The sequence below is a fragment of the Triplophysa dalaica genome, chromosome 4, assembly GCF_015846415.1.
Source record: "Triplophysa dalaica isolate WHDGS20190420 chromosome 4, ASM1584641v1, whole genome shotgun sequence".
NCBI lineage: Eukaryota > Metazoa > Chordata > Actinopteri > Cypriniformes > Nemacheilidae > Triplophysa > Triplophysa dalaica.
This window is the reverse complement of record NC_079545.1, coordinates 15,077,598-15,096,592: the sequence shown is the minus strand read 5'-3', so window position 1 is coordinate 15,096,592 and position 18,995 is coordinate 15,077,598. Positions and strand designations below refer to the sequence as shown.

Genomic DNA, 18,995 nt, shown 5'->3' with positions numbered 1-18,995 from the left:
GACTATTATTCGATTATCCTGTCACTTTATACTTAATTTCAGCATTTGTATTACACGTTACATCAAATGAATACATGTTATGTATTAGTATATTGCTGCTGCTGCTTCTGAAACCTTGTATCTCCATATTTGGTAATTTTCTATTTTAGCCTACCATAAATCATATTATTAGTCATCCTTTATGTTTGTCACTCGGTTTTTGCAAATACTGTATCTAACCAATAAACAGTATTAATGTGCCTGTCAATTTTAAAAGTACAATGTTTTTTCCAATTCCTGAAAAACTGTGTATTTAGACACATTGGGTTACGGTAGTACAACGTCCATTTATAAAACAGTCATGGTGATGTTTTTTTGTTTGCTGTTAGCATTTTAATACCGTGACGATTATGCAGAATTAATTGTGGGAGGCGATTAAAATACGAGTAATTATCCTCCATTTAATGCAAATTGATGTTAAAAAAAATTATAATAATTTTTTTTGCAACATGTAGGGGAAGGCTGGGGCTTGTTGTCACACTTCTTTTACTCTGGATAATATTTCGAATGATACGTTTATTTTATAACCAGTTTCTGTTAAAGCACTAAGACAAGGCAAGGCATGGCAAGTTTATTTATATAGCACATTTCATACACAAGGGCAATTCAAAGTGCTTTACATAAAATTATTGACAGAGAGAAATATTAGATTAGATTAGATTAGATTCAACTTTATTGTCATTACACATATACAGGTACAGTGTAACGAAATGTAGTTTAGGTCTAACCAGAAGTGCAATTAGCAAGTGCAGATATACAGTGTGAATAAATACAGAATACAATATTAGGGAAATAATTTACGTTGGGCATGTACTATGAAAATATGACAATCGGTATGTACTATGAACAATATATACAGAAGGCTATATACTGTGAACATTAATGTACAGGAGGTTATGAACAGATAACAATATAGACTATACAATAGTGCAAGTGACTTGAGTGTGCATTAGTTACAGACATTAGCTATTAAAGTTACAGTGCAGTAGATGAGTTAATGTGGTTATTAAAGGTACGGTGCAATACATGAGTAGATGCAGATATACAGTTACAGTGCAGTAGATGAGTTAATGCAGTTATTAAAGTTACAGTGCAGTAGATGAGTTAATGTGGTTATTAAAGGTACGGTGCAATACATGAGTAGATGCAGATATACAGTCACAGTGCAGTAGATGAGTTAATGCAGTTATTGAAGTTATAGTGCAATAGATGAGTAGATGCAGTTAGTTATGCGATAGATGCAATAATGCAATAGATGAGTTACAGTGCAGTAGGTGAGTTAGTGCAGTTATTAAAGTTACAGTGCAGTAGATGAGTTAATGCAGTTATTAAGGTTACAGTGAAGTAGATGAGTTAATGCAGTTATGAAAGTTACAGTGCAGTAGATGAGTTAATGCAGTTATGAAAGTAGTCCATTAGTGCAAATGAGCATTCAGTGTAATGTTCCTGGTGTGCAAGTGAGATGATATATGACATATCTTTAAAATGCAAATGATTTAAGATCACAAATACTTTAGATTTTAAGAAACAATAAAACCACAATAAAATTGATTAAAATGTGAGTGTATATACAAAGAGAATAAGAGCAAAAGAAAAAGAAATTAGAAATAGAAGCGCAGTTGATGTAGACCAGCACTTGTGTGACAACTTGCCCCCGCTTGCTTTCAACATTAAACCTAGCCTTGGTCTCTCACATTAATTAATTAGAACTTTGATTTCTGAAAAGCCCGGCTTATATCGAGATATTATAATTTTTTTAAAGAATGACATGTATATCCTGAAATGCAAATTCTTGGTGTGTGTTTTTGCGTCTTACTTCAGTGTGTATTTATTCAGTTCAGGCTCTGAGATTACTCTTGCGTTGAATGTTCATATCACGCTTTAGTGATCCGGAAGTACTAACAGGCAGTTTGAGAAGCTTCTAGCAACATTAAATATAGTACAGATAAAGATAGACATGCATAATAATGTAATTTTGAGATCAAAAACACCCGAGATTTCTCACGGTCAGATTAACCTAAATTCTTTGTTATAATGACCCAGAGAAGTCACACAGCCACTTACTTACAAGTGCACCAGGATTGTTCTAATAAATACAAAGCAGTACTTATCTTATTTATTTGGCCGCTAAAGGGTGTTTAAGTGCATGAGAGTCACTGACTTCTTCAGTTGACCTAACAGGATTGTAAAAACCTAAGAAACATCCAGTCTGTCTAAACCTGATTACACAAAACTGATTATCTCCAGACCTTGTGCTTCTTAACTGATGTCTGTGTTTAGCTCATAACGCTTTTCTCCCTCTTCTGACATTTGTGCTATGTGTGTTACTATCAATCCCATCATTCATTCCAATGTCCGCTAGAAAAAGGTGTTTACATAACATTTTTAATTGCATCTATACATCTGACATATGGTTTACATTTAAGGAATATCTGAACAATTTTAGAGCTACATTATTGAAACTTTTTTTCTTTCCTTGTTGCCATTATTATATAGAAATGAAGGAAATTAAAATGACCAAAAAAGTTTTGTTAACATTTCCCCTGACTTTGATAACGAGTCTTTTACAGTAAGAAAGTATTCCACATTTAATATAAGTTATGCTGTATAATTTTATCAAATAAAATAATTTTTCTATATTGTAAAAAGAGGAAAGATATCATTCCATGGTTAGCTTGCTTCACATAAAAAGGAATGTGTTTGGGGTGGGTGTTCATGCATTTTTTTTCTTTTGGCTGATAAGCAAAAGTGTTTGTGACTTTCAGAGACCTTGATTTGGGAAACGGACAGAATGCCCAGCTGGCGTTGGATAATGACAGAGTGTTTGATGACCTCTGGAGAAAGGACAACATGCCTACAGTGCTTAACAACCCTTACTCTGAGAGAGACAAGGTAAGCATGGTCTAAATGCCATCACACGTGGCTTTGAGTTCATTCAGTAGTCTATCATTACTTGTTTCCCAGTTTTAAAAGTGTGAGTTCAGAAATATTGCACTTACTACACTTAATGTAAATTGTGCCTTACCTGCCAAGGCTGTGTCCTACGCTTTAAAGAGTACAGTTGTGTTCAAAATTATTCAACCCCCAATGCTGTAAATGGTTTTAGGGAATTTAGTGTACATTTGTAATTGTATTCAGAATGAAATCGTACAAGGACTTCTTAAAGAACCATATGCAACTAAAATGACATCAATTAGTTTTGTAATACAGTGGTAAATGTTTCTTTTGTGAATTCTTCATTGACATAATTATTCAACCCCTTAAAGACTACCACTCTGAAGAACAGAGGTTCAATGAAGTGTTTTCAATCAGGTTTTGAAAACACCTGTGGATATCAGGGAGCAGCAATAAAGCCTAATAAGCACCAATTATGCAGCTTTAAAATGACTGTGATACTCAGCTCCTTCTAGACATTTACTGGTGTGGTTACAAACATGGTGAGGTCAAGAGAATGGTCCAGGAAGACAAGAGAACAGGTGATTACTCTTCACAGGAAGGGCAATGGCTATAAGAAGATTGCAAAGATGTTAAACATACCAAGAGACACCATAGGAAGAATCATTTGCAAATTCAAGGCAAAGGGCACTGTTGAAACGCTACCTGGTCATGGCAGAAAGAAGATGCTGACTTCGACTGCTGTGCGCTACCTGAAGCGTAGAGTGGAGAAAAGTCCCCGTCTGACTGCCGAGGAACTGAGAAAAGATTTGTCAGATGTGGGTACTGAAGTTTCTGCTCAGACAATACGGCGCACCCTGCGTAATGAAGGCCTCCATGCCAGAACTCCCAGGCGCACCCCCTTGCTGTCCCCAAAGAATAAGAAGAGTCGACTGCAGTATGCCAAAAATCATGTGGACAAACCACATAAGTTTTGGGATAGTGTTCTGTGGACTGATGAAACAAAATTAGAACTGTTTGGGCCCATGGATCAACGCTATGTTTGGAGGAGGAAGAACAAGGCCTATGAAGAAAAGAACACCTTGCCTACTGTGAAGCATGGCGGGGGGGTCAATCATGCTTTGGGGCTGTTTTGCTTCTGCAGGTACTGGGAAGATTCAGCGTGTGCAAGGTACCATGAATTCTCTTCAGTACCAGGAGATATTGGATGACAATGTGATGCAGTCCGTCACAAACCTGAGGCTTGGAAGACGTTGGACCTTTCAACAGGACAATGATCCCAAGCATACCTCCAAGTCCACTAGAGCATGGTTGCAGATTAAAGGCTGGAACATTTTGAAGTGGCCATCGCAGTCACCAGACTTAAATCCGATTGAGAACCTCTGGTGGGACTTAAAGAAAGCAGTTGCAGTGCGCAAGCCTAAGAATGTGACTGAACTGGAGGCTTTTGCCCACGATGAATGGGCGAAGATACCCGTAGATCGCTGCAAGACACTTGTGTCAAGCTATGCTTCACGTTTAAAAGCTGTTATAACTGTAAAAGGATGTTGTACTAAGTACTAAGATTGAATGTCACTTGGGGGTTGAATAAAACTGATAATGATGTGAGCTCAGAAAAGACATTTGTGGTTATTTCATTATAAATGTTATGTTATATTTGTCTAACCTACACGTGCCTCTTTGATTTAATTGTAAGCAGGATGACTGAATGATCATAATCAATGTCAAACCGACCAGAACAATCAATTTCAGTGGGGGTTGAATAATTTTGAACACAACTGTAAGTAGCATGCGATCATGAAAATTACATTTCATGCAGTGTGTTATGTTGCCGTGTTTGAAACTAAGCATTCTTCCAAGTTGTAAGTCCTAAGGTGAATAAATAAAAGTTATTGACTTGTAAAAAAGGGAGTCGACTCTGAATCTTGCAAACGAGACATGTCTCTAACCACTGCTTATCTAAGTCACTTTGCTGGGACTGCCGCGAAAACTTCACTCTCTCCTCCCCAAAACAATATCACTCATTCGTGATGCGTGTGCAGTCTAAAACCTGTTCTACGTTGTGAAACTAAGTGCGTCTTATTTAAACTACCAAAGGAAAAACTTCTGTGGAAACAATGGTTTCAATTCATTTTCAAATGACAGCAAAGGAGTATCACCCCAGGGTTTTACTGTGAGCGTATCATTTAACCAGATATTGCTTCAACGATCCTGGCACGTTCACTGCAGGATATGTTAAAAGACTATCCTTGAAAGAGGGGGAAATACCAAACTTATTTGGACCTGTAAGCTCCACCGAATCACAACCTGTAAGTGTTACTATTTATTTTTGTCTGAACTTCAAGAAATATTTGTGTACCTTATGTCTGTGTTTAGCTAATGCATTTAACGCTAACGTTAACATGTACCGTTAAAACTGGTGTATTACAGTTTGTTTATCTATCTATGAACTCGCCTATTTTAAGTGTTTAATCTATTATCGTCGATCTATTATCTACTATCGTTTTCGGATGTTTCTTCGTCAGACTCGGGCTCAAACTGGTAAGGTGAAATCCACGCCATCTCAATCTATACACTGTATATACTATAGTACCTGTAAACGGTAATCCAGCAATGATGGTAGGCGTTCCATTTGCGACACATGATGAATGCTGTAACAAATTCAAGGAATGGGAAGGAGGAGGCGGGAACTGGCGAACGTTCAACAACTTTTAATAAAAAAATAAACAAACCACAAATGAATGTAAAATGCCGGAAGCTCCCGCACGGTCGACTGCCGTCCACACAAACATAAAACATAATATAAAATCTAGGTCTTGTCCTCTCTTGCCGTACATTCTGGTCGCTCGTCCTTTTATGCTTCCGATCTCCTCCAAAGAGATGCGATACCCGTTGACCAGCTGACACTCATTATCATCACTCACTCTAGTCCCGCCTTGCTCGTTACAAACGCATTTGACCAATCACAGCAGACTACACCCTCTGACCAATCCCATGAAACTAGGCTAGCGGATAGCAGGGGATTAGACGAATGAATCGCGGAACGAATCATTTGAGAGTCAGTCAAGAAGTAAGGTAAGAATAATTACCTATTATTATGACATAATAGTGTTTTACACCTTCTATGTACATAAACTTGGTGTTGGACACTCCATAAACCAAAGTGAGACCTTAAAAATCATATGCTACTTACTCTTTAAAGTAAATATTCTAGTAATATTCTAGAAAAGTCTAAAGCTTGATGTTAGTGGAGAGAGCCTTTTAGATTACACAAATGTAATTTAGTTTCAATTGCTCTAGATAAACTACTTTAAGATGCTCCAAAGCATAGGTGCCCAACTTGTGGGTCTTTGGGTCACAGGTCTATTCAGGTCACCAGACAGTAGGAGAATAATATGATGAATAATACAGCTGCAAAAATTCATTTAATCATCATTTCTAGATGTATTCTGTTCATATCAGTTCAGTTTTTGTTAAATTTCAACAAAATCTAACCTCAGGAGTGACATGAAAACATTCAAGAGCAATGTGAAAGATTGAGAGTATGACAAGACACATGCAAACTGTGATGAAAATCTAGGTTATCACATAAAAACTTGCTGTTGTCTTGCTTAAAAGTGAATATGAACTTGTTTTCTTTGCAGTATATGAGGTCTGACAGAATACAGAGAAGTTTTCATTTTCTGCAAATAAATGCTAAAATAAACAATATTTGTATTTTGAACCACTAACAATATCTCTCCCAAATTTCAAAGAATGAAACTATGATGATAATTTTACCTGAACATACCTATAATTAGTAAATTCCGAAAAACAATTAAAAATAAATTAATTCTAAATAAAAATAATTTAGATTTGTGTGCATATATTTATGCATAACTTGTGAGTTTATCTGCTTTCAAGAGAGAGGCTCTAACACTTGCCTGATCTTTTTTTGGTCGACATCAGAAGCTGTGCCTCCTATCAAACTGTATTTGGTGCAGATTTATATTTCAGTTTGTAGATGCTACAGTAGATTCTCGCGTGGGCAGATTGGGTGACAGGTTGGGTCCTTGAAAAGCATGAGTAAGGTCAATTATTTCTGTTTCGATTTTTCTTATGTCTCTGTCTCTATTGTTTTTTCTACAGTGTGTTTTCTGCACAGTTGCTTTGCAACGATAAAAATAGTTAAACTGTAGAAATACTGTAAATATATGTTCACTTGGAACGCTAAACGTGGTTTGTTTGAGGTGAATTATTGGCTACTGAGAGCATGAAACTAAAATTTAAAGCACATTTAAAAACCAAACTCATAATGTCATAATTCTTAGACAAACGACTAGACAGTGTTAGTGAATCTCTGTGTTTCATTTGGAAGGGATGTGTCACAGTTGTTTATGTTTTGTTTGTTTTTTTCCTCCCCTGGTTAATTTCATTATTAGTTCATTAGTTTTCACCTGTGTCTCATTATTAGTTTATCCCCAGAACCTGTTAATCCCTCGTTATCTGTTGCATTCAAGTTCTCCCCTTGATTGTAGTCCTTGGCTACTATTGTGAATGTTACCAAGTGTTGTATTCGTGGTTCCCTGTTTGCCTTTTTTGTTTAAGATTAAAGTAGCTGTTTTGGAATACCCGTTGTTTGGATGCTCTTGTCTACCAGCACCCGTGACCGGATGATTGACTCAAAAATGAAAATTCTTTAATTTATTCACCCTCATGTCATTCCAAACCTGTTTGACTTTCTTTCTTTGGCAGAACACAAAACATATTTTGAAGAACGTTGTTAACCAAACAACATTAAAATCCATTGATGAAAAAGAAGGCTTTTTCAAATTGTTGTTTGTGTTCAGCAGAAGAAAAGTATCATATGCAGGTTTTGAACAACTTGATTGTGAATAAAGGTAGAATTCTCTTAAATAAAAATTCTGTCATCATTTAGAGACATTTTAGTTTTCTTTTGGACAGTGAGTGGGTTTACATGCACACTCTTACTCCGATTATGCTTAATAAGCTGATAATGTGTAAATCATGTAAATGCGTAAAAATGATTTTCTTTCACAAACTTAATGGATATCTACAAAGAATCTGCTGAAAAAGAAACCGGTTTTCACATGTTTACATGCATAGTAATAAACCGGCTACGCATAAAACCGCGTTTACATGGAAGTTTGAGACTTGCCGGGCTTCTCGCGTGTAGTGACATCACCGGCGATAGTCTGTTTAGCGTTTAAAAATGCAGCAGGAAAACGGTCAGAAGCTGTGTTTTTATATCGCTTCTAATGTCTGCAGTACCTGCACATGCAATAATAGTTCATCACTTTGACGATTCCACATCAACTGCATGATTCGAGAGTGGACTTTTATGCGTTATTTAACAATTACTTCCATTTGGGAGTTTTACTATTGCGCCGTCAGACATTTGCACATAAACCAAACTGAGAGAAAACCGGTTAAGGCGTCTACATGCAGCGCAAAATTTGAGTAATTGGCAAAAAACAACTTCTGCCGAGTGGATTTTGCTCACGCCGTTTATAAGCTTTCCCCGATAAAAGAAAGCCGTTTTATGTGTTAATAAACATACTCTGTGTTGGGTCGCACACCTGACTCAAATCATCAGCTCATTAAGTGAGACATCCATGAATTGAACTAACTGTGTAATTAAAAAGAGATATACAAAATCTTTAGAGTGGTGGGTCCCCAGGCTCAGGATTGAAAATCACTGCTCTAAAGAACCTGTGATGTAACATCTATTACTTTTTTCCCATTACTGTCGATGTATAGAATGACAGATAACTCTAAATAAAATAAAGTTAAAAGATTTCTTTTCTTGATGGTTCTGCATGCATCCTTACGTTTTACATACACATAACATTTGTCCGTTTCTTTGACGTTTATAAATGTGAATGGACGTAACTCTGTGAGCACAGTAACATACAGCAAAATGATGTCGCTATGTAGCATCTGTCACATGGACTTCAGTACCCGCCGGCCGACGCTGGTACCATGTGTTTCTGATTTGCTGGCTGTGGGGGTAGCGGTGCTTACATTTCACTCCGGCACATGTCTCATCTGGCCTCTTGTGACGCACCGTTCGTCTGAAAGAAACCGGATGGATGGAGTCGGTCCAGGAAAGCAAGGGAATGAATGAGTGCAGCTGTGTGGTCCTACAGAACAGAGAAAATGAGTTGTTGTCTCTTTCCCTTTCTCATAATGTAGAGTCGGGTGGATGATTAATCGGCAGTGCGTAAAACGGGGCAGGGCGGAGTGGAGTTGAGCAAGGGAGAGAATGAGAGGGGGACAAAAAATTTCAATTTTTTTTTTTTAATATATGTGCTGGGTTCTTCTCAGTGATGCTTTAGAACAGCGATTATTGTTCTCCAACGAATCTTTCAATAAATGAAAAAAAAAACTGCGAAGTCATGGATGAACACTTCCCAGCCTGCTAAACAGTGCAGTTGATCCGGGTACCACGTTGCTCTTTGGTCTACAAGTTCTTATCAGGTTGTTACAGAAAATCAGTTTGTTTTACATTTCTGCGTGAAGCTTTAAATGAGACTTTGTTTTTTGACAGAAACATCTGTGCTATGCGAAACTAACCTTGCAGACACTTTAACAGAACGTGCTTCTCATTGCTTTAGTGACTGCAAACCCACCAAAGCCACACGGGTGGGAGGAACTAAAATGTTTGAGTTGATAATCACCCTTCGAAACATCTAATGATGGTATAGGATTTGTAAAGTTGTCCAGGTTGAGCAACAGCGCCCTGCAAAATTTACACTCTAATAAGACACGATCGCTCAAAGGGAGTGATTCGAAGCAGAGCTGGCAACATCCTTTGTAAATTATCTTTACTTTAATTTTTAATTTTGATCATTTATGGTTATTTATTATGTTAATGCAACGCCCATGAAGCATCCATTAATTCTTTCCTGCACAAATTATAATGACCTGAGTCAACCTAAATTTTTGTTTATATTGCGCTTTTCTAATTTTTGCAATGTAGCAGCTTTTCATATATTTAAATAATTTAAATACATATTTTCTGCAAAGAAGCAAAAACGTGATGACATCTCAGTTCTGTGTCAGCCGCCGTAGTGCTTTGAAAGAGGGTGTGGAGTGAGCCATTGGTTGCAATTCGCAACCTCACCACTAGATGCCGCTACAATCTCCACATTCCTCCTTTAATATTTTTTTTTGTTGTTTATTGGTAGCTCATAAGGTTATTTTGACAAATCAGCTTGTGTTGCATAATACAGTCTGCAGTTAATGTTATTCAGCACAAATAAACGTGCAGGTGGGAATCTGGATTCTGGTGTGATTATGACATGACGCTGGTTTCTTGTTTTTCATGCTCTTCTCATATGTGCTTTGTGTGGGTAAGTGATCACGAAATGATGTTGTCAATTAACATCCATGTCGTATATATTTCTGTTATTGCCCTGGGTGACGCTGTCTTATACACAAAATCCTTACACAAAACACTTCAATTGTATGAAGTTTTTCAATTTTACACCTTCATCAAACCATGCTGGCGTCCTGTCACTGCACACTTGAATGTTTAAGGGTGTATCGTAGATAATGATCGTGTATGTTGCATGTGTCGTCGAATCTGAGAGAGGATGCTGTGGAACGAGACTGACTGATGTATCACTATTTCTGTGGAGGATTGAATCGATTGAGAACAAGGGCCCACTTTTCTTCCAGGGCACAGCAGGCGTAAGGGACCAAGATTGATATTCAGATTTGTATTCATATTAAACTGCCTCAATCGGTCTGTTAACTCTTTCTTTTGAAAGGAACTGTAATGGCCCCCAAATTGATTCCCGTCCGAGTCGGTGCTCATAGATTATTGCATGGAGCAATTTACAGTCTTCTTTGAATGGAGAATTCAATGGGAGAATCCCACGCTCTCACCAATCAAAGATCATTTAGGGCTTCAACTAATAGTCCTGGTCTTGTCTGAAGGTTTTCGGTTTGTCGTTTTTTGATTGATAGAGGGCAGAATAACCACACAACTTTACTTCTGTTCTACAAGCATGTGCTGAAAGTTGGGAAAGTATTTCTATCAGTAACACCGGCGGACTAAAAAGTGTTTTGGGGTGTTGAAAAGTGTACGTTGGGTCAAGTGTTGGCTAAATGATGATTTGAATAAGTTTGCAGTTTAATAAGATTTGATGTTTATCCCATCACAGCAAGAATCGCAAAGAAGAGTTTCTCCCACTGAGACTCTGCAGAACGGAAGTCCCTCGAAATGTCCAAGATTTATGAAGATGAAGAACTGGGAAACTGGAGTGGTTTACAACGATGTTTTACACAACAACTCCGACAAGGTAGGTCTGAAGATGACACGTTGACATTCACTCTAAAACAATATAATTTCTATCCCTGCTGAAAAAAAAGATAGGAACCATTACAGAAATTCTAATGGTTAACATTAAACCAGTATGAACCATTAACTTTTTCCATTAAAACCATTACAAAATTCCTGTTTGTAGTGCGTTTTGGGCATTATTCCTGTAGGATTTAACATCCCACCAATATAATTCATCACATACTAGTAGAACCATAGCAGTTTCCATTGAAACAAATACAAATACCTTTAAAACCATTATAACTTCTATAATGGTTTCCATTGTTTTTTACAACAAGGTGAAAGTAAAACAATACTTCATTTTTACATGTTGTGAAATTATTTCCATATATACTGATATCAATTAATACGCAGTCGGAATTTGTTTAGGGTTCGGTTTTTATGCTTCATAGATACTGTTAGAAATACTAGTTGATAATTCAAAGATCGTACTTCTGTTCACATCTCAGATTGGTTTCTATGGCAATGCATGTTACTGCTAAATGGATGTGTGGCTTTGTTGATATGGACTGCAAAACTATATTAATCACTTAATTTATTCACCTCTTGCCGAATATTGAAGATCCATGAAACCCTGAAAATTGACCATAGTTTTATTATAGCCAAGTAAATGTAGTAACCAGGTTTTTGGTTAATCGATTACAATTTGTATGTATGTTTTGCGAATACCATAGTTAGATTATGGATACTATAGTATAATCCTGGTTAATCTGTAAAAAGTAAACTTTTTTTATTGATGGTACATTCGTGGTTAATTTTTGTAAATAAAGCACAACAGGTATTGTTGACTGTTAGCAGCTCATACAGGTAATGTTGCTACAATTAAAAACAGTTGTGTTAAACACAATTTGTTCTTAACTGAACACATCTCTGTGTGTACTAAAGGAAAACACATTTTGTGTCACTTTTACCTCAATGTCTTAGAAATGGGACAAGATAAGGTTATTTAATTTTTTTAAGAATTATATTAATTACAGAAACAAACTTCCTTAACACAAAAAATGTGCTACTATTTATCACATCTTTTTTGAGAATGCAGTCTTGGCAGGCATGTTGCTTTTTTTAAGTGACGTCACATTGAGAAATTAAGAAAACTTACTAGTTCGCAGAAAGATTTCGCAATCTCATAATTATGGTAATTCCAACATGACATAAGAACTATAGCTGAGGTTTGCTCCCATAGCCTCCATATGTCATATACAAATTGAGGATTAAAATTAGCCTGTGCCTCTCACTGTAGACACAAAGTCATGGTTACAGAGCTCTCGACGTTCTCTCTAAATCTGATTCATCCTGGTAAGAGAGGGTTACAAAGTTTCATGAGTGACTGCCTTTGCATGCTAATTGATGCTAATTACAGCTGCTGTGATTTATAATATATCACATTCTGAAGGATTTTTTTTAATCGCATCCCCAACTCTACTGAATGTGGCAGCTGCAAGACTGAATTCTATCTGCCTTATGGCGGGGGGATGCGAAAAAGCGAACAAAAATCTTTTTATTTTTAACATTGGTTTCTTGAGCACCATTACTGTAAGGGTATTTCTTGAGCCACTGCCACTTCTTTTATTAAAAAATACACAGTCTTGGTAGTACTTTTAATTTTTCCTCTAACGGTGTCCCGAGTAGATACTTTATATGCATTGCAGGCTATATTGTCTTCCTGGAATGTCATGAATATTCCCGCCATCATTTTTGGGGTGGAAATGATAGTAGTGTAGTTGCATTTCAAATATGCCCCTTTTCCTCAGTGGAATTATGATATTTAGTTGCTTTTATAATAATTACTTTGAAGAAAACATTACCGGTGTGCATCTTGAGACATTGCAATGGCACTAAGATATTTTAAGATATTTCTGGGCAAGTAATATTCAGTTAAGCAATGTCAAACATATATTTGAGTCTGGGACTATCCTTAAACCTTGTCCGGGAGACCAGGCCTTTGTTTTTCCGCCTCTAATCCAGTGCACGTATTAGCATCTACAGTTCATTTCAAATCCAATATTACACTGAACATATGAGTATATTCCTCCAGGCGATGAACAGCTTCCGCCTGACCCTTCATTCCTTTTCTTAGCTTTGATGAAGTCTGCCATTGAAGTCTTCTCAACAGCAGTATATTACAATAGTATGATCGTTGTAAATAAACACATTACAAAGAACACTGAAGCTTGCAGTTTAAAACAACTGGCTCCCTATCTGAACGGAGAATAAGATTAGAATATGTTTTTAATTATCACTCAATCCCTGGATTTAACCAACCTGTCATGTTGCATAATGTCGGCAGCCTTTTTCACACGTGTTGAATCATTTTTACTTTTGTGTGCTGTTTGCTTATTAAAATACATTCTCTTGTTTATAGGTGCCGATCTGCACCGAGAGTGTGTGTATAGGTTCTATTATGACGCCAAACCAGCACAGTCGCAAACCAGATGAAGTGCGAACGAAAGAGGAACTGCTGTCGCTGGCTACAGATTTCATCGACCAGTACTACACATCGATCAAAAGGCAGGCCAGAGATCTGATCGTTCACTTTCTCAGTTAAAAACAATTGTATTCAATTGTCAACAATCAGCTTCTTTCTGAGCAGATGTGCCTCCAAGGCCCATGTCGACAGAAAGGAGGAGATCAAAAAAGACATTGAAACTTCAGGAACCTATCAACTGAAGGACAACGAGCTGATCTATGGTGCCAAACATGCATGGAGGAATGCAGCTCGCTGTGTGGGACGCATCCAGTGGTCCAAACTACAGGTGCTTATCTACTTTCCCTACAAGAAGATGAAAATTTGCATTTGCTGTGTGCCTTGATGCTACACAACTCTTTCCCCGCCAGCGTTTTTGAAAAAAGTTTCCAGCCTGTGGCAACATTATTGTTGGTGTTCGGAAAACTTTCTTGTATGAATATAACTGAACAAATTCTAGCTTCATTGTTAAAAAAACATAGCATTTCCAGCTTTTTTGTTCAAAGACTTTGTCCAGATCAGAGACAGAATTATGAAACGACTGAAATATCAATGGCGTAGCATTGTGTCGTAAATTAGGGCAAAGTTTTGACATTGGTGGGGAAAGGGTCAATTACATGCCTTTTGTTATTTATCTTATATTTGCCAATCTGTCTCCCTTTAATATAGAGACCATTTTTTACAATCCATTTTTTTCCCAATAGGGGTGTCGCAATTGTCAAACTTACGATAATAACGTAGATAATTCGCTATTTGTTTAAACTTTTGCCTTAAGAGCCACAATAGTTACAAACTACTCATATTTGCAAATCATTTGCCTAAAAAGAAAACGTAAAATCAATATTACTGCCGGTCATTGTTTATCATAAATTGTATTAATTTATGAAAGCATTTGATACCGTGATAATACCGACATTGCAAATTCTTGCCTCAACGATAACCGTGTGGTAAAAATATGATACCGTACGAGCCTTTCCCCCAATAGATAAAATACATCTTTTTCATAAAAGTTTATTTTGCATATATCAGAAATAAAATGGTTTGCATCTTTAAGGCCCCTCAAAATAAAAAAATGTGATGTAGAACTTCATCAAAGTTTCACTTGAACAAACATTTAACAAAACATTTTAACAACTTTTAAGATGATATAAAACTGAAGAATATTCTCATTCCAGCAGTAGAATTCCCACAAAAACAATAATATGCAAAAGATACAGCGTTACACAATGCTTTCTTCATCAAACCATTTCCAAAAGCTCCAGCAGTGCTATATCCATTACAATGCAGTGTGAGCAAATATAAATGCAGTGATAATGAATAAAAGAATCTTTCTCTCTATTGAGGTTTTTGATGCTCGAGACTGCACGACCGCTCACGGGATGTTTAATTACATCTGCAACCACATCAAATACGCCACCAACAAAGGGAACCTCAGGTGAGTGGCCCCGCTGTTCACCGCCTCTGCCTTGCTTTTCCCTGCGTCTCATTTTCCTTTCTCCTGTCAAACTGTGTGTTTCTGTGCACTCTGTGTCACCTTGTTCCACAGCCCTCGGTGAAGCACCTGCCACGGCGACGCCGAGCGCCGGCACAGCTACCGCCATGCAAAGCTAATCACACCCGACACTTACTCTCTGTTCAGTTTAATTAATGTCAGTCTAACAGAAAGATTAGAGCCTGAGAGAGAGAGAGAGAGAGAGAGAGAGGGAGAGAGAGAGAGAGAGAGAGAGAGGGAAAATTAAAGACAGAAAGGAAATGCTTTAGTTCAGAAGCTCTCTCAAAAATTGGAAGCCCCCTCGCTTGCCTGTTGCATCATCACGAGCTGTCAGAAGAAACGTCAGAGGTCTTCGACACTTTTTCTGCAAGTAGACAAAATAAATATTCCCCTACTTTTGCGAGCGTGCAAGTGACCCAAATTTCATCCAGAGCTGTATTTTGAGAGTGACGGCACTGGATTCATTGAACTGCCACTTTGCTCGGAGCGTGCTGTTGAAGTTAGTAAACATGTAAAGGCACATGAACAAATCTTTGTGAAACCTGATGTATTTTCAGCACTCGGATATTATTCGCTTGTGAAACATGGGGCAGTTAAACATCACTTAAAACGCCAATTATAAGAGTTTGTAATATAATTTATTATTTAGTGTCAGAACCACTTGTAACAGCTTTATTGACCAGTTTCGCATACATTTTCTCTTATTTAAAGAAAGAAAAATCATAGATGAGATGGCTTTGATATAATGTTATTTCATATCATATCAATACGATTCAATAGAGAGCAAACGGAAACTGACAGTTCATGCAAAAATATAAATTCTGTCATCGTTTTCTTGCCCTCCAGTTGTTCCAAATCGGAATAAATTTGTTTGTTTTGATGAACACGGAGAAAGATATTTGGAAAAATGCTTGTAACCAAACCGCCATTGACTATCATAGTAGGAAAAATGACAATGATAGTGAAATGTGCCCCAGAAGTGTTTGCTTCCCTTTTTCTATTTCCTACTATGGGAGACACTTGTGACCAAGAACTGAATATCTAGCTCGGTGTTCATTAGAACAAAAAATGTATACAGATTAAGAACAATTTCCAGTCAGAAATCTCACAAATGTCTCCATTGGAGTTTTAGGAGAGATCTCCAGAATGTGTCAAAGTCTGCAATATGAACTCAAATATTTTTCATTCAGATTATTTTACCTCTGGAATCTACATTCATTTTAGACCAATTCCATCAATCGTTTCATTTGCTTTTATATATTTTTTACTTTTCACAGAAACATCTAAGATCAAGTTGATACTTAAATGAAACCCAAATAAGAACTCTATCAAATCTCCTGAGCTATGTAAAAGTAACAGCTGACCAACATCTGACAATTTTCTCTGGGCATCAGCCTGTCATTTACACTACTGCTTATTTTAGCAATTTTTTGCAAGTTATCGTGAGTACGGTAGAATATAAATATCCATTTTGAGTATATAAGGTTAATGAGATCTGTATGTGAACGTAGGTATAAAAATATCTGATACTTATCAATTCCACTCTGACGTGCAGATCGGCTATCACCATCTTCCCCCAGAGGACGGACGGAAAACACGACTTCCGTGTGTGGAACGGACAGTTGATCCGTTATGCTGGTTACAAGCAGCCTGATGGATCCATACTCGGAGATCCGGCCTCACTGGAGCTTACAGAGGTGAGTTCAGAGAGCTGTGACACAACATTACGGACCAGCAGGCCTTTGAAGAACAACATTTGGGAGTAATGTTGGAAAATGTTTATTTAAAAAAAGTATAAATTTTTCCAATGTTTTACTTTCAAAATATCATTTCTCTGCAGATGATTTTAAATATATAAACATGCTTTATTTTGTGTTTTACTTTGATTGGTATAGATTTGTGTTCAGCAAGGCTGGAAGGCTCCAAAAGGCCGTTTTGACGTTTTGCCGCTTCTTCTCCAAGCCAACGGGAACGATCCTGAGCTCTTTGAGATACCAGATGATCTCGTGCTCGAGGTTCCCATCATACATCCAAAGTAAGAGCCAAATATGTAGAATACATTTTTTCAGTAAGATATTGGCCGTTTTATCAGATGCGTGCACCGGGACTGCAGCTAACTTCAGGCCTGTGTTTGGCTAGTGTCTAATAATATAACTTGGACCGTTTTATTTAACTTTCGTTAATAATAATCGATATTATTCTTTTATTGTGTAATAATTGTATTTAATAAACGATTTGTTGTATTTTATGGCATGTTCATTTTATTAAAAAATAATTTGTTGAATTGGTCCTGTAGTTTGCTCTATACAAGAAAATACCGTATGGTACATTGTCATCTTGCGGTTAAGCTTGGTATTGCAGTCTTAATTCAAAATATTGGAGTGATAAGTTTAGCCAAGTAACGGTTTTTCTCTGTTTATTCTGCTTGTTATCAGAAATAATTTATAGACACTCTATTGTGTACCGGAAGTTAAGGGCGGTCCACGAACGGATGCGCAGTAACTTTTTTTTTCACTTAGAATCCGTCTATAGATTAAGGAAACTGAAAATGATTAGATACAAAAACAATAAGACTCTTAAAACTGTGGTATACTGTGAATTTCGAACAGTTAAGGGGCGGACTTAGTGCTTTAGTTCATTATTTGCATGTTGATTTATAACACTCAAAGAACCAAAAAGCCAAGCAAACATCTTAATGGAGAATGCATTTGCATATTAATTAGCAAAGACACGCATGTATTACCCTTCAACAATTACAAGTTAATGCACAGCGATATTTAGCTTAATAATGATGAAAATGCTACTGCATTGATCAAGCTTTCCACCAGAACCCAATTTCACTGTATTAAGGAGAGACGTTGGTAGAAATGGGCTCTTAGCACAACACCTGAGGAGCCTGCAGGTGCGTGTTTAGAGATAATGATCGTTTTGGCAGAGCATACTGTGTGCGCTTTTACTGGGAAATTATAATAAAAAGTGTAAGCGGAAATGCATTCCAAGCTTAATATGGTACATCTACATATGCCAAGAAATTATACCGACTGCATTATATATGCAACTTTTCAATGCCATCCCAGCTGATCACCAGACAAGTATACTTGAATTTTTTTATGTTCTACATAAAAGAGGTAAAAGTGGATGTTCTGAAGTTTACTTGGTCATCATGATCCTAAGCGACTTTTCTGACCTCATACCGAACAGCCTTAACAGAAAAAGGGTTATTAATGGAAAATAAAACTATTAAAATATTCTGTAAAAACATTTTTTTGTGTGAAATATTTTAGTCTGTTTTTTTTTATTGAATGAAAATGAGAAATGTTGACTTAGTAATAGATTGAAATATTTTTGTATAAAAATGATTAACTTTAAATAAATAGAAACTAGGTGTGTCCAACGATTAATCGTGATTAATTGCATCCAGAACCAAAAAAATTGTTTAAATAAAAATTATTATAAAAAATGTAAGCATATACATATTTAGGAATTATTTACATATTTGTATGCATGCATGCATGCTTGTTTCTTTGTTTGTAAAATTTCATATAAATGTTTATATTTGATAATTTTCTTAAATATATGCATTTTTTTTGATAAATACAAAATTAATATCCAAAGTACGCAGACCTATATTATGTAAACAAAAGCTTTGCGATGTAATCGCGATTAATCATTTGATAGACTTCCTAAAAATGAAGATAAAAAAATTAAATAAAATGTATACAGCAATATTAATAAATGAATAATAAAATAAGCAA

General features: G+C 36.5%; 1 protein-coding gene across 3 annotated transcripts in view; it reads left to right on the top strand.

The window, feature by feature from the left end:
• The window catches only part of nos1 (nitric oxide synthase 1 (neuronal)), a 46,494-nt gene that overhangs the window by 9,651 nt on the left and 17,848 nt on the right, over window positions 1-18,995 (top strand). For all 3 annotated transcript variants that reach the window (XM_056747006.1, XM_056747004.1, XM_056747003.1), the window contains exons 3-9: window positions 2,805-2,931; window positions 11,106-11,243; window positions 13,647-13,792; window positions 13,875-14,037; window positions 15,092-15,183; window positions 16,796-16,937; window positions 17,136-17,275. In XM_056747006.1, coding sequence (XP_056602984.1) covers window positions 2,805-2,931; window positions 11,106-11,243; window positions 13,647-13,792; window positions 13,875-14,037; window positions 15,092-15,183; window positions 16,796-16,937; window positions 17,136-17,275 — 948 coding nt within the window. The remainder of the gene's footprint in view (window positions 1-2,804; window positions 2,932-11,105; window positions 11,244-13,646; window positions 13,793-13,874; window positions 14,038-15,091; window positions 15,184-16,795; window positions 16,938-17,135; window positions 17,276-18,995) is intronic.